Raw genomic sequence first — 17387 nt, forward strand, 5'->3', positions numbered from 1 at the left:
AAATTTTTAGTTCTTCTTTTGCCTTAACATAATTCGATTTAAAATATAACGATTTGATTATTCAATATATGATTCTCACTTTTGATGCCTTCAAAAATATTGAAAATAGAGAACACAAAAATATATATATATTTGATAATTTTCTAATGTAAAACTATGTTTAAATGCATAAAAAGTAAAAGTAAATTGTTAAGAGGTATGAAATGTAAATATAAAATATTAAGGCCAATGAGATTGATTGAATTGCTAAAATTAAAACACTTCACTTGTAAATTTTTTTTTTAATAAATGATTTATAAATTTAATATAAATTCTTTATTAGACTAACGATTTGTCCTAATCTTGAAATGAAAAAATTTTCCCTTAAACTTTTTAATAAAAAAAATAAAATACCAGGAGTTAAAGCTAATTTCATAGAAATGTAAAGCTGTAAGATAATTGAATTTGCGTTATATTTGTGATTTTGATCTGAAACCTTTTTACATCATTCTAACTCCTATTTATACTAACAAAACTAAAAAAGATAAATAAAAGTTTTAACTATTTTCTAGCCACAATATTTTTTTCCTTGCCTTTACGTTTTTCACAATGAAAAAAAAAAAGAATTAATTTCCTTTCCATTGCCAGTAATCTTCCAAATTGGGTAATTACTAATTAATCAATTGATAATCTCACTTACTCTTTTGATTAAATTGGAATTTTTTTTTGCTATTTTATGGACTACATCTTTTGCACCATTTTATGGATTATTTTGGATGTCAACATTTGGCACTGTAAATTATACTACATGACTATGATAGGTTGAACCATGTCATGTAGCTATAAATATACTTATAATTACATTTACAAATGGTAAGAAATTTTCATAATCCTATAAAATCGAAGTTCAGATAACTGTGTATCCATCAAATTTTATATATTTGTGGGTTTTATTTATTTATTTTTTATGGGAATGTTGGTTCTGATCCGATGCTTTCAATAATTACCGACGATGATAGTAATCTAAAGAGCCTTAGGACAGTTGTGCATGGTACGGATATTTCTATAAACAAACTAAGAAATAAGAGTTTAGGATTTCCTATTAGGAAATAAATTGTTTAATAACAACGCATTTTTTAAGGAATAAATAAACAATATTGGATAAAAGAATAGCATCTTTAGGCCAACTCTCACCCTTATTTCATGATTATATTAAGTTTGATTAAATTGTCTCTAGTGAGATAAAAATAATAGTAATAATTATTATAATTATGATAAAAAAATTATTGTAACTATTGATTAAAAAAATTTAAAAGAATTTATAATGAATAAATTTTATTAAAATAAATATTTAAATTTAACTAATAATATAATAAACTTAATCACTGTAAAATTTATATCTAAATTTAAATGATGATTGCATGATATAGAGAAGTCGGTGTCATTAAGCACAGAAAATATACAGACAAGCATCTGGATAAAAAGAAATGCCTATATCTATATCTTAAATAAAGTAGCTAGGTCCCCAAAAAGTATATATATATATATGGGGGATAGATTTAGGGTCGGCAGTGATGGATTTGATAAAAATGTTGAAATAATAAAGTGATAATGTCAATATGTAATTTCTTGGAAGTCGAGTAAGAGAGAAAAAAAAACAACAAACTTTTGATGAATGGACATCTAATTAATGTGTAGACTTTGGCAGAAAGAAGACAATCAAGATTACAGGAGAAAGCGAAATAGAAAGATATCTAAAATTTTTTTTACTTAAAATTGTCACGATGAAACCCTGGTTTACCCCCGAAAATCTACAGATTGAATCGATTCTCTCCGACAAATTTCGTGTATATGTCTTAACATCAAAGGGCGTTTGATTAAGCATGCAGGTGCGTTACTGGCCACGTTTTCGCAACAAATATATATATATATATATATATATATATATATATTAATAGCAGCAAAATCTCCTATAATTAGCAAAGCCAATCCACAAACCCCGACACTCTTTTACATTTCCTCTACAAAGACGTAAAACTCATTTCCTTCTCTTCCTTTTCATCTTCCTCTACTTATGGATCAACTGACGACCCAAACAAGACACAAACTTCCCTTTACTCCTGTAATAATCAAGAGAGGACTTTGCTATGCTCTCTCTTTTTTCGTCATCTTAATCTCTTCTATCATTGTTTTTAACCTTGGAGACTTTCCAGACCCACTTGCTTTTGTTGGTAATTTCTTCCCTTGGAAACTAGCGCCAAACCAACGCAGACCACCATCAGGAGCTTGTGATTATTCCTATGGCAGATGGGTTCGGGATGAAAATTATCCAATTCAGATGTACGATGAAAACTGCCCGTTTCTTGATCCTGGTTTTCGGTGTCGTCAGAATGGAAGAAAAGACGTAGAGTTTCTGAAATGGAGATGGCAACCGGATGGCTGTGATCTTCTCAGGTATGAAGTTTTATCGTGAACGTTTAGAAGATGCTTGTTCATGCACAATTCTATTGTTTCCTTTTCATTTCTTTCTTTCGTGCATGATGGTTTGGGTAGATTCTTTCATGAGATTATATATAATCTCTCATACCACTTCTTGGCTCCCTTTTCCGAAATCTCTTCAATTGTTTGCGTTCTTTAATTTCTTTCAACATCAGATTCAATGCTAGCGACCTTTTGGAAAGGAGTCGAAACGGACGGATCGTGTTTGCAGGTGATTCAATCGGAAGAAACCAATGGGAGTCCCTGATATGCATGCTGGCTCAGGCAGTTTCCAACAAGTCTACAATTTTCGAAGATAAAGGAAGCCCCATAACGAAACACAAAGGATTTCTTTCCATGAAGTTCCAGGAGTACAACCTCACCGTTGAATACTACAGAGCACCTTTCCTCGTTACCATCAATCGCCCACCAATAGATTCACCAGCTCAAGTCAAAGTAACCGTTAGGGTAGACGAGTTGCATTGGTATTCCGCACGCTGGACGGGAGCAAATGTTCTAGTCTTCAATACAGGGCACTGGTGGAATAAGGAGAAAACCGTTAAGATGTATGGATTCTTGCATGCGAGCTTTCTTTAATTCTCTCTTCCTGGCCCCCATTTCTTGGAAGCAGTTGCTTCTTAAATCTGGCATAATAAAAAGTGACAAGACATTTTTGCGTTTTCAGGGGCTGCTATTTTCAGGAAGGAGGGAAAGTGAACATGACAATGGATGTGATGGAGGGGTTTCGTAGGTCTCTGCAAACATTGAAGTCATGGACAACCAAGAATTTGAACCCGGAAAGGAGCCGTGTTTTTTTTCGCAGTTATTCACCAGTTCATTACACGTAAGTAAACTCTAGGTCCTCGGAAACATTCAGAACCTGAATCCACAGTTTGGTATTTATCTTTTGCAAATAATATAGGAAATCTGAGTAACCTTCTCAATACAAAAGTGTTAGGATGGGCTTCTAAGGTTCTGGACAAATATGTAGAATAGAATCAATGTGTTCAGGGATTACTTTCCCAAAGTAACAATGAGTGTATTGATCAGTCTTCCTTGGAAAACAACAGTTTTTGGTTGCAGCAATCATTTCCGAGTGTTTTACTTGTGAAAATTGCAGGAATGGCACATGGGATGATGGGGGCGTGTGTGATGTAGAAATAGAACCAGAAAAAAACTACAAAAAGCTTAAAGCTGAGGCATGGAATAATCAATACATTGCTGATGTAACCAAAAAAATTACGTATGGCAACTGGAAGGTCCAGTTTTTAAACATTACATATCTGACAGCGTTCAGGAAAGATGGTCACCCGTCAAGGCACCGTGAGCCAGGTACTCTACCTAATGCTCCACAAGACTGCAGCCATTGGTGCCTACCTGGGATACCAGACACATGGAATGAACTTCTCTACGCTCACCTACTGTCAATGGAATTTAGAACCAAGTGATCCCCAAACTGGGAAAAGACCAAAAAAAAAAAAAAAAATGGAAACTGTCTGTTACCCTATATGGGAAGAATTGTTTAGGTTTTAAAGGTTGTACAAGATCTCCACTGGAATTCAGGCTACTTCCTCCACATTTTCTTCATTGTCCACTTCGCTGGTTTCCATTTCCTTCACTTTCTCAAGCTGCCTCAAGAGATCTAACCTTTCAGGTCCATATGTTGATGGTATCTGCCATGAAACAGATTGTTAGCCATTGAGAAATTCAGCACTTGAAGCAAGACATAAACAAGAAGGATGACACACCAGAGCTGGTACATATCTTTGAATGGCAGCCAAAATGGCTGCATGCCCAACAGCAGTAACCTGCAGTACATAATTTTATCCATCAGATTAAACACAATTTGATTGATGACAAATTGAATTGTAAATAAAAGATGCCTGGATATGTAGCAAAATCTGTTACTTTTCTCCAGTCATGTATAGGTGATTGAGATACTATTCCTTCGTAATTCTCTTTTAATTCAGGGCTCGTCAACAGCACTTACCTGATGTACTCTACATGCTAGATGTTTATGCTATGCTTCATTATTTTGGATAGTTAGAAAAGAAAAAAAGGAAAAACTTACTTTAGAGAAACTTGTAGGTGTTAAAGATAAGTTATGTGAACAAAGACTTCCAGTCCAGATAAAATTATAAGAAGAGTATTCTCTCTGAACTCAATTTTCAATCCCGACTCATGCAGTCAAATTATTAGCAAAAGTTTTGCTCTTTTATTGACCCAAGATGATGATTTAAGCAGAGTTTCCTTGATGGATTTGTTATGTGGATAAGAAAGATAAAAGTGATTGATCAACAATGCATTGGAAGACAATGTTGACATAATGATGTATTTTAACTTACAGGAAGAAGCATCAAAATGCCAATTGGAACAACTGATGCTAAGTCAGTTAGAGTTCTCCGAAGGGCTTTCTTTTCTTTCTCTGCTAATTCATCCCCTATCAGGGCCCTTCTAAGCAACTCCATTGCAGCAGCAACATCAATGGCTAGAAGCTGAGTTCCTTGCAAGATATCCTGGTCATTGGTAAATGACTCAGATGACAGCATTCATGAGAAAAATGATAGATGACTTCTCAACTTGAAACAGTAATCATTAGGCAGGGGATCAGAAAAATCTAGACTCATAATTCTCAAAGTTCCTCAAAAAGAGGGAAAAAAATTACATTAGCAAGCCAAAAAGTTATTTTATGTAGAAGCAGTACATGCGTAACCCACTTCAATATGTTTCATATACCCAGTTACCCATATAAACGTGATATGGTACAAAGAAGGGATACAGAAAGAATTAAGCACCCTCACTACTGTTAAATAAAGTGACTGTTTCAGCATGCAGAATCATGAAAAGGAAACCAGATCTAGAACAGATATGGTATCACCAAACTTTTTGATAAAATAAGAGCTAAAGCATGTTTACAGCCATTAGGATACAATATAAAGTTTATGAGTTATCATTAGATGGAAAATAAACCATATGTTAGACTTTTAAAATGCAGAGAGTGCCTCTGGCCTTAAACCAATCTAATAAGCCCTATCATGGGCCATTTAGAAAAGTTTTAGAATGGCTAAGAAAGAATGGTTTCAATTAGTCAAAATAAATTCTAACATGAGAGATAAGTAAGTGATTAAATAAGCAGGAACTAGTTTCATCCAGAAGGTGGAAGAATGCATATAAATCAAAGCTAGAGTAGTCATAGAATGCTAATTATACAGTAATAATGATTTGGTTTATGGAAATCCTCAAGATACTCATACCGTGCTTGTTTCTTTTATCTTGTCCAACGATTTTTCAATAATACTTTCTTTCTTCTGAACCTCAACCAATTGAGCATGTCCAGCATCATTAATATCCTGAACAAATTTGGACAAGGAAATGCAAATTAGAAACATGCATGAAGAATCAAGCCTTTCTGAAGGTTCAGGGTTAACTTATCATGCATCAACATGTTTCTTGTTCTCACAATGACAGCATCTTTTGTAGTGAAATTACACAACTGTTAACAGCTTGAGCGTACCTCTTCATATGCTGGCTGATCAGCACTCCTTTTAACACGTTTCTCAAGCTCGATTAGTTCATTCCTTAATTGTTCAAAGCGGCGGATTTCATTTGGTTCTGAATCAGCAATACCAATATTTGAAGTATTCTGCTCAATAAAATCATTTCCCTGCATGCACAAAATTGGACATAGCTTTCATTTAAATAAACAGATTCCCAACATCACATAAATGCTTTAGTTCCTTATATTTTGGTTATCATAATTATACTCAAAAGCTAAGAATTTTCTATCATAGCATATGTTTGACTGTGTATCCAAGAACAAGCAGTTTCCAAACATAATTTGGATGACAAATTTCTTCTCAGGTCCTTCACTAAAAAAACACACCTAAACTTCTTGGAGGAGTAGAGATCCTCAAACCTTAAATCAATGCTTATGTCCAACCGTCCATCCAAATACACAAACAACTTAAACTTGATCAACATGTCCCAGCTTTATAATAATTTCATTAACAAAACACATGTGAAACCAGGAATCACTTAGGAGTTACTCAGACAGCCCAAAGATATAATTTCAAGAATTAAAAGGTACAGTCCGCAAGTGCTTTGAAATAAGAGTTCAAGGCCAGCTCACTGGGGGTGAAATAGATTGACAGGAGATTACATAAAATGTAAGTCTTATACTAAAAGGATCATGCATGATCAGCAAGTGTCAAATGCTACTTTTGGAGACAGGTCATACCAATTTCTCTATAGCTGATGACTCCATGTCAGGCTTCCTGGCTGAAGGGTGTAAGAAGCTCCATAATCCACGAGATTTATTGACAACTCTAGAGGAAAAAAGACATAAATAAAATAGAGAGACATGAATAGCAGAACAATGATTGAATTAGCATTAAAAATAACTTCCAAGAAAGCAGGCAAAAGCTATAGTCTACTGCTGAAGTTGCTACCTGTTGCTTCTATCATTTGTTACAGTAGCACTCTTTCTTGTTTTTGTCTTTGGATAACGTTGCTGCTCACTAACAAAGGATTCGGAACCACCATCACCACCTTCCTGGAGAGAATAATGATTTACATGAATTCCAACGAAGCTCATTGGCCAAAAAAAAAAAACAAAAACTAAGCTCACAATATGTCCTATAGCGTGTGCAAAAGATTAAGGCATGAAGTGCCATGTAAACAAAGCAAAACACCCAATTATATGGAAAGAGAAAAAACCAAAATTTGACCTTAATTTCAATTTTAACTAAACTATTTTAGATTATTGCAAAGCTAGCCCTGAAATTTACCAAAATAGAGGAAAAGCCAATCCTATAGTCCATGGTTAATGTAGGGTTACCCCACAACTAACGCCGTGAAATTAATTATGCTAATTTGCAAACAAACCTAGTACAAAATTTTCTTTGCTGTCAATATTCCTGGCCATACCCCCAAGTGCAATTTTATTGAGGCAAAAAGCAAGCATTTATCTTCTACTTGAGGGACTGAAAAGCCTAGCCATCTTGCCATATGGCATTAATTTCATAGTGAAGGGCAGGCACTACTAGAATAAATCATATTCAACAAAAATTAGAATAACTTAAAAGGAGGAGGAGGGGATGTGAAGAAACCTGTCGAAGGAAAGCTTCTTTTGCTCTGAAAGATACCTCCAAAAATTCAGCCTCTTTCTTTAACTTCCTTATTTTCTCAAGGTCAGAACAAGCTGCTTGTAATTGCTCTTTCCCGGAGTGAGAACTTGAAACATGCAACTCTTGAAGCAAGTTTTCCAGTCTTTTCAGAGCTTCTTCAACACTTTCTAATGTCTGAAACCAACATGATGTCAATGCATAATGAAAACCATTCCAAGCAATAACAGAAGAGCAGAAGAAAGATGAGAAAGAAGAAAGCAACGATGTCATTTATTGAACATACGCTAAATTCTATCCAGTATAAATCTAGAAAGAAGTATAATCAAGACCAATGGTTACATAAGATAACATTGGACGTTACAGTTGATTTATAGACTGGTAAAGTGAACTTTGTAACAACTACTAATCTATTAGATTGCAATTTTCCATCTTTATGCCTCTTGTGTGTGTATTTTGGACACATTTTAGCTCATCTTTTGTTCTCAGTGGTACTCTGGTGTTCAAAGAAAAACCTACAATCAAAATTTTCAAGGACTCTTATTTTTCTTTTTGCTTTGCATCAAACATTTTATCATTTGTTCACTGCCTCAGAGATCATGTATATTAATGGAAATCAAACCAAATAATCAGCTTATCCACCAATGCAGTTGAACATCAGAAAATCTAGTGCACACAGAAGCCAGAACCAAGAAAAAGGATGGGATGGTAACCTCAGCCAAGTATTTTGCAAGCAAAAGCTTTGACATCTTAGATTTCATAAGAAAAAGGCGGAAGCATTAACAGATCTGGCTAAAGTATATAAACAGAAAAATAGGCCCCACTGTTACTTAAAAATTTACCATTAGCACCAGCATAGGCACAGTAGCGAGTTCCAAACTACATATAATTTGCTTTTAAACAAATTTAATTTCAAAGGGAAAAGGGGGAACCTTATCAAATGAATCTGACTCGTTCTCAGGAACTAAACCAGTCCTACCAACAGAATTAGTCTCCACCATTTCCCTTCTGCATCACATTTGTTTCAGCAAGTATAATAGCAATTAGCAATCATTATATATAAAGTACCATTGTCCAATGAATGCGACACTTGCATGACAATGAGATGAAGGTAGTAAACATGATATGCAGCAACTAACCAGGTGCTAACCACATCTTTTTTGCATAAAACAAAAATAAATAAAAAGCATATGATCCCCTTAAAAAAGTACGAACAAAATGTAAAGTACATGCTAGCAGTAATAAATCAAATAAAATAAAATTAGTGGGTTGGTCTAGCATCAATCGGATCAGACAATGTTTGATGCAGGAAGAAAGTGAAGAAGAAAAAACACATAAGAAATTAAAAATTTATGGATACAGTAAAGATAAAGTAATGTCACAGCTATTGACAATAGAGAGCAGCAATGCAGGCACATGACCAGTAACACAACAACAGGTTGCCCTCTAATTAAATCACACTGCCAAATAATCAATAAGTCTGTGACTCTGTGGTAATTTCTTCATTTTGCTCTTACCATTAACTATCATGACTAAGGATGATTAAACATCTTAGTGAAGCAACCATTCATCTATCAACAACATCAAACAAATATCTTATCGGATCAAATCCATGTAAGACCATATCAAACAACATAATAATGCCCATGGATGCCCCCATGACTAGCACTGGTTTATTGCTTCAGCGAATACAAAGAAAGGAGCAACAGAACACAACTATGAGATTTTTCCATGTTGAAACTCAAAAATGTCCTAGAAAATGTTTTCCCTCTAAAATCCTTTGCAAACATTTTGTAAATTCATTTGTATTTATCAGCAGATAGCTCTTTCAAACACAGCAAGCTTTGGCCTTTTTTCCTCTCTGTTGTTCTTAATTTTGGATAACTAACTATGTTACTCACTTTTTTTTTTATTTCATAATATACATGTAGTTGCAATTTTGTGGACAAATGAACATACATATCATAAATGGTAGAAATTTTCTAGCATGCGTATCGAGATTTCAGATCTTTCATGTCTTTCTCAGATCCTTAGTTAGGTATCCATGATGTATTTGATTCACATATATCCTTTTTTTAATTGACTGATAGACATTTTAAAAAGGGACCTACTAATAAGTTACAAAAAATTATAGCAGGCAGCGTGCTCCTGTGGGGGGTGGGTGGGTTGTGTGTGAGAGAGAAGGGGGTGCTAGGAAGAGAGTGAGGGAAGGAAGGAAGACTAAGGTTAAGCATCCACAACTTACGATGGTATCCCGAGTTCTTCAATGCACACCATCAACTTGTTGTGCCTAAACAATAAAGATAGCAACACTTTGTTCAAATTATTTAAAAGAGATCTGATATAACTTGGTTTTTTAACTAAAGAACCACAAACTCCTTTACCCTCTAGACAGGAACTTTGCAGCCTTAACGTTAGACGGATTTTCCAGCCATCTACTATATTTAATAAAGCTCTGCATCCAATGAGAACAAACATCCAACACTTGGGGAATAGCTTTAATATTAGGAGGACCTTCTTGTATGCTTTTATGTCCATGAGACAGTTTTGATGTGCTAACAATGCCAGGATAAAAAGGAAGCCAATCTAGCTCTTCACACACAACCTAATGGATTTAAAAGCAGGAGAGAAATCACAGTCCATCATGAAACACATTTGTTGAAAGGTAATTACCAAAAACCATGCATGCTGACCTCTACATAAAGTTGATAAGAACTTATTGATGAAAGTTGAGGATAGTACAACACACTGCCACCTATAAGGTACCTGAGACAAAAGGCATTGAATTAAATGCACAACTAAACCATTGAAACCAATCCAATCATAATAGGTGAAAAGGCTAATGTATTCAAAGATACCTAATGAAGCTTTCAATAGGATCATCTACAACATCAAATCCATTTGCAGATAAAAAAGCCTGTGTATTTCTGCCTAAGGCGATAAAGAACCCAAAAATGGTCAAATCCCTTTCCAAGACCTGCAAGAAATTAGTCTAACTTTCAATGACAACCTCTACCAAAACAAAAACTGTACGTATGCAATATGTAGCAGTCCTCCAGCATACGTGAAATTACTTTGCTTCCTCCTTCAACCCTCGTGTTTTCACATGTTATCCATCATATTCTAAAAGGATGTTGGGTTTAAAGCCTTAAACATCTTGTAATAACAGATTCAGCCTTGACAGGTATGGACTTATTAGATTATTTTAGAACCTCCGGTCAGGATGCTATTTTAGGGGATGAAAAGGGAACAGGATGTCTCAAAATGTAGACAAATCATAAACTCAGTCCAAACCTCAATGCTTTCAGATGTTGTTAGCCTTGACCATATTTTCTCTCTATCTATAGCTCGCTGCAGATGCATCTGTACAAGATCGACCCAGAAAATAACCTCCTCTGAATCTTGATCACTTTCCACTCTGCATGCCGCAGCTCGAGGACCAAAATGGACAAGAAATTCTCTGCGTAGACCAATGTCCTTTATAGAATGATAAGCTTGGTGTATGGGAACGTAATCAACGAGCATGTCCATAAGTCTACCAGTTATGTCTGGGATCATGGAAAAGAAATGGGAACAGGAAATTTTAGCAGGACCAAGTTTAGTGATTGCAGCAACACAGGTTAGTGCAAGCATGAGAAGAGATTTGTCACTTGCACTTCCTGCACCCAAGGACTTGCCTTTCCCACTCCTGGGAGCAGATTAAAGGAGTCAGTATATCATCACAAGCATCACAAGTATCAAGAGCTTCATAGAGAGCCTCACATGAAGAAGCAAGGAGGCAATTACTTACACATCTGTGGCAGCAGTAAATCGAAGGTCTCCTTCAAAATAATTTACAAAAGAGAGAACCACAGCTGGAACTTGCTCAGTCCAAAACCATTCATATGCTTCAGGTTGCTTGGCTGATAGTTTTTCCCTGATTAAGCTCTCCAAGGGAGCAGATTGACACAACAAACTGCACCAATATGATTGTTAGAAGATGCTGAAAATTCTATATGAACTAGCAGATTAGAGTTGATTAGAAAAACATAAATGAGTATCATGAAAACAGAGATCTTTGATGAATATAGAGAAATGGCAGAGAAAGCCTGCAAGCCTCCTTCAGCAAAACTTCATAGAATGAAACTTCAGAGGACAACTATAACATAGTCTGCCTCCATAATTAAAGCAAAATATAATGGCCCTTAACTACCAAGCAATCTCCACTTCATATTTCACAACACAACATGATTGCCTTTTGCCATTTTGTTCAGCAAAAATAACCAATTACTATATAACAACCAGAGGGTAGCAACTTAATATTAAAAATCATTAAGACCCCATTGTCAAATTTGTAACTTGTAAGCCAATTGTAATATAACCATATTCAAGGTGAAAAAATATTCAGTTTTTCTTACTGCATAATAAGCTGAAAAGTGTTACGCAAATATATATGGTGCTAGTGATCAACAAATAAATACACATAAGCAAGTTTATGTTTAAATAGGATCTGCAAAAAGCAAAGACCAATGAGCTACATGAAATACAAAATATATGCAATGCACTACCTCCTTTGCACAAAAATATTCGTATCTCTGTCTCTGCTATCACCTTGGGATGAAATCTCACCTGCAGCTTGCAGTAGTGAATACACAGAAGCCTGAGAAAATGCATGAGAATTTAGGTAGCTTAAATGATACTTGAGATGGAAACATACACTGTGTATTAGTGTACAAGAAAAAAATGTTATTAAAACTGTGCTGGTAAAATATAACAAGTTTAGATATAAACAAATAAGGAAAAAGAAAGATGCTCAAAATAATTAATAACATCTCTTAGTCGGGAAAAGGGACAGTGTTTGTTCAAAATAAACAAAAAGCGTTGTAGATAAATTGACAAATTAGTCTTATAAGAACCACACCTTGAAAGCTGGTAGTACAAAAACATGCATCAAATTAAACATATTAATAAAAGCTCAAAGAACAAATCAAGACAAACCTGATAAGAGAGTGTTTTCACCCATGCATTCCTATCTACACCAAGCCAGGCCGTTGAAAACCAAGACAATTTCAATAATGAGCCTTGTTCTTTGATTGCTAGCTCAAAAACCCTAGCTGCATCGTGTAAAGATTGAACGAGTCCATTACTATAATCTTCACCCTGCAGTGATTGATTCAATTTGACCCTTATCTCATCTACATCTGTACTTGTACTGGTTTGCGGACTCCCGTTGACAGTGACACCATCTTCAGCTGATGCCAGAGGAAAATGGTATTCCATCCTTCTTGATTTACGAAAGGCTGAAAAATGTTTCCTATAACCCACCAGCCAGTGATTATCTGACAATGTCCGCTTTATAAGACATTTCTTCCTCAAATTACCCCAATTTGTCAACAGATAATCCAAGTTAGCCATTCTTTTGCAAGAAACATGGGTTCCAAACGAATTACGTGAAAGACATGGATTTGAATACCTGCTAAAACCCAGAACCAGCAAGTCACAAGCGTTTCCACAGAGAATTGATAAAAGAATTCTATGTGCAGCAGATAACTTATTTCTTAGGGATGTCAACTCCTGATATTATAACAGGCATTTAGTTATTTCTTTTCATCCTCCTTCTAGAGGGTTTCTAGTTTAATCTATAGACAACTAGCCAGGCTGCTCCTGGTTCTTTCTTTTATTCAACTGAATTAGCAAATATAAGATCATTAGCAACTTATGTTTTGAACTTCAACTTGGTAGCAATCCTAAATACCACATTATCTGTTTAAAAGGTTTAAACTTAAAATCTCATAAAACAACTCCTTAATTTACGCGAGCCACTAAAATTCAGAAGTAATTCACTTAATTTTAAACTTATCCATGAACACTGAACAAACACAATTTAAGTAACAAAAATTGCTTTCAAAAACCGCCATGAGCTTTGACCGGTTTTTCTTCTTTCTTAAAAGAAATAAAATAATATAAAATAAAAAGCTTATCAAGCTGTTTAGCTTGCAAAGAAAACGAAACAATTCACCAGACATGAGAACTAGAAAAATCGGTTAATCAATTAAGTAACCAGAAATTGTCTAAAAGACAAAAACTGTTTCAATTATTCTTTCCCTAATCTTTTTTCAGCGTCCAAATTTTCAAGAGAAAAATAACTTAAAAAGCTTCTTTGAATAATTTTATACGGAATTTTCATAAATAAAAACCTAAATTACTCGGCCAAAACCAGAATTAAACAATCCTCAAGTGAAAGCAAGAAATTTATGGGAAAAGGGAAGAACATTAAGTACCTTGAAGATACGAAGTTGTGATGATGAAATTTAATCGACATGTAAAAATTGCAACGTAATCAATCGGTAAAACTTTTATCGTTTGGATCGCAGGAAAAATAGCGAGGAAAATGGTGGGAAAAAAGGCCAAAGGGAATGTTAAAGTGCAATGGAATCAAAAGAAGGCTGACGTGGCAGAGAGGGAGGACTGTTTTTATCCGTAGACGTGGATAAATGTATAATCTCAAAACAGATCGTCACCCGTCCTTTTAAAAACTGAAAAATCCAGAAAGGATATGATTTGGGCGAGGCTTGGAAATTGGATGTTTCTATGGTGCTACGTGTAACGATATCAAACCTTAGGACAAACTTGTGGTTCATTTTTGAGCATTCGATTTGGTTTGGGCTTCTCCTATTTTTAACAACCCACCAAACCCATTATCACTTTTGGGCTTTTTTTCTTCGTTAAGTGTTTTGAGAAACAAACTCTTTTGATTTACCCTCCGAAATACATAGGCTTTTATTTAATTTTTTTAATATTTAAAATTGTTAGATTTAAATCTTAATTATTACAATTACGAGTCCATCATTTTATCGACAAATTATACAATTATTCCTAAAGTATTCGAATTTAACTTTTGATCCAAAAGATATATATATGTGGGCCCAATAAACGAATGTATATAAGCATCTATTAATGATTATTTAATTATTATTTTAATAAATTTTTAGCTTTTATTATACTATTTTTATCAAATTTGAAAAGAATAATGTATTAATCCCGTTTTTCTTTCTTTAGATATCATGGTGCCACTAGACACTAATTAGCATATTCCTATATATATTAACCTACTATTTAAATTAAGGGCTAAACATTAAAAGTTCCATAATTATAATGGATAACAATTTAAATTACTTATAGATATTTTATGAAAAAATACCTTAATTTTTAAAGAAAATAGAAATAATCACTTAATGATTACTAATTAATAAGTGTCTATGAACATATGTTAAAAAAAAAAAAAAAAGCAAGTGTCTATGGACATGAATAAAGATAATTAAAATATTATTTTAAAAAATATTTTTACATTTAATAGTTATTTTATGGATAATTTTATTTATAAATTTTTTATCATAATATTACAATTATCCAATCATAATAAAAAATTTTATATAATGAGACATCATTTATAAGTGTAAATTTTAAATAAAATTTTGATAGTCCTTACACAATTATAAATTGTAATTAATTAATTGTATTACAATTATTATATGCGATATACTTCTGTTATTTTCATAAAAAAAAATATATATATTAACTATGAATTGTTTTTTTTAAATACCAACTTAATCGATATCATTTGGCACCTATTAACATTTTTTAATCCAAAATTAAAATTTTATTAAGAATACTTTAAGGTTTCTTTATTAAATAATAATTTCCTCATTCAAATTAAAATAATTATCACATTAACTATTAATTACTATATTTAAAGCATGTAATATTTATTATAAATGAAATCTTAAATAATACCCAATAACACACACATATACATATATATATATATATAACCTTTAAAAGTATCTTTAATACCCACCTAAATAAAATTCTTAAAAATATGATAACCATATATAAATTAATCAAACGTAAAAAGGCTGGTATAATGTTAGCGATGAAAATTTGAAAAAAAAAAAAAAAAGCATTTTCGTTTGCCGTACTTGCGTCATGTGACTTAATTTCACCCCTTTTCATGTCTTATTACATCATGCATGCCTTTTTGGGTTTAAAAATTATTTTGTTAAGTGATCAAACATCATTTAAGCTTTAAGGTAAAAAATATATATGTATATATATATATATATATATGATATCATGTCATGTTGGTTTTAATAATGGTTTAAACTTTAAATTTCAAATATTAATTAATACTTTTTGAAGGCCGACCACTCCCTAGCCAGCGATTTGAGAAAATTAATTAATAGTAATTGCACATACAATAAAAAAATTTATAATTTCATAACAAAATTTTTTGGGATGAAAATGAATTTTACTATTGTACTATTAATGAATATTTGAAAATATTTGATAAATTTCAATTTCATAAAATTTTATCATTATATTTTTAATTTTATTGAACGTAATTTTTTAATTTCGTTAATTTTTTAATAACAAAATTAATGAAATCAAAATATTTACCGAGATATTTATTAATGTGAATAGTAAATTTAAAGAAATTGAAATATGATAACAAAATTCAATATGAATCCAGTGACAAATTTGACTTTTATTTCATTTTTTTAAAATAAAAATTTTCATGCAAACCATCTAGACTGCAAATTTGACTTGAATACTGAATACAATGACAAATCTAAGTGTTATTATCAAAATCATAAAATCATAAAGTTGAGGATTTAGATATATTAGTTTATTATTATTTCCTTAAATTTAAGAGTTAAATGTCAACAACCACAGCTGATTCTAGCTAGTTACTATATTAAACCGATATTTTAAATTGTTATGACGCCATCAACGCAAGTTGAACAGCTTGCTTCTCTTCACTCGTTGATCAGATCATCGCCATTCCCAACTTGGTTCGCTACTGCTCATGCAAATTTCAACTAGGCGTAGAAGAAAATTTTTGAGAAAATAAAAATTAATTTAAAATTATATTATATTATTTTATTCAAATTTATTTTTAAATTTATTTGGATCAAAATTAAAAATTAAATGAATATATTAAATTTAGATCAAATTTTATATCAAAATAAAAAAAATAAAAGATTGAATTAAATCAAATTATATATATTTATTAATTTTTATATATTTTTAAATTTTAAAATTTATAAAAATTATTATTATATATATAAATTTATTTAAATATATTAAAAATTATATTAAAATAATATATAAAAATAAATTAAAATTTTTAAAAATTTTAATTATATTAAAACCGATTTTAAAAAATAAAATTTAAATTCAAATCAAATTTTAAAAATTTATAATATTATATATTATTTTAAAAAATCAAATCAAATTCAATTTGATTTAATTTGTTATTAACCCTAAATTCAACTAAACTATAAAATGTAGCTACCCATCAAGCAAATTTCATTTGGCCGATTGAATTCCAATATCAATTTTTTTTTTTCAATTCTATAAAACGGGGGATGTCGGCATCAATCTCCTAATCCATCTAACAAAGTAATGAAAATAATTGTCACTTTCAACTGTTAAAGCAAAAAGGCTAATTATTGGACGTCACAAGAACGGACAGTGTGATACAATTCGGACCGTGGAGAGATATTGGATTCAAATACCTAATCCAATCTCTAAAACGCCACTAGAGTTGACGACCGTCGCCACAAATTAGTTAATTATTAGCGGATGAGAGTATGTTCTAAGTATCTCCATTGGCCTTACTCATTTCTTTAATCACCAAATCCGGTTCACACCCTTAATTTCTATTCCCATTCCTGTTTTTTCATCTCTGTCCATTCAGTCATATATATTTTCATTGTGATGATGCATCTAGAGCCGTTAAACGGCCGCTTCAAGAGACTGGTTTCC

At 32.5% G+C, this 17387-nt stretch overlaps 2 protein-coding genes across 3 annotated transcripts; one reads left to right on the plus strand and one right to left on the minus strand.

Moving 5' to 3' along the window:
* Nucleotides 1–1941: 1941 nt before the first annotated feature.
* On the plus strand, nt 1942–4460 carry TBL9 (TRICHOME BIREFRINGENCE-LIKE 9). Its single transcript, XM_022911283.2, has 4 exons — nt 1942–2433; nt 2634–3023; nt 3143–3301; nt 3578–4460. Exons 1-4 carry the CDS (start codon nt 2054–2056, stop codon nt 3903–3905), a joined length of 1257 nt encoding a protein of 418 aa, XP_022767018.2. The 5' UTR covers nt 1942–2053; the 3' UTR covers nt 3906–4460.
* LOC111311683 (uncharacterized) lies at nt 3653–14063 on the minus strand. Of its 2 annotated transcripts, none has more exons than XM_022911282.2 (18): nt 13841–14063; nt 12558–13032; nt 12128–12219; nt 11371–11535; nt 10875–11268; nt 10439–10557; nt 10274–10346; nt 9965–10185; nt 9826–9870; nt 8513–8588; nt 7566–7757; nt 6906–7009; nt 6695–6782; nt 5972–6121; nt 5712–5807; nt 4803–4973; nt 4206–4265; nt 3653–4130 (listed from the first exon to the last, which is right to left on the minus strand). In XM_022911282.2, the coding sequence occupies exons 1-18, from the start codon at nt 13879–13881 to the stop codon at nt 4017–4019; spliced, it is 2676 nt and encodes an 891-aa protein (XP_022767017.2). In that variant the 5' UTR covers nt 13882–14063; the 3' UTR covers nt 3653–4016. The 2 variants fall into 2 exon arrangements, with proteins under 2 accessions (XP_022767017.2, XP_022767016.2); XM_022911281.2 differs by having other exon boundaries at nt 12558–13035.
* Nucleotides 14064–17387: the final 3324 nt, after the last annotated feature.

The sequence above is a fragment of the Durio zibethinus genome, chromosome 1 (genome assembly GCF_047325235.1).
Source record: "Durio zibethinus cultivar Kanyao isolate XHJ-2024 chromosome 1, ASM4732523v1, whole genome shotgun sequence".
NCBI classification, from domain to species: Eukaryota; Viridiplantae; Streptophyta; class Magnoliopsida; order Malvales; family Malvaceae; genus Durio; species Durio zibethinus.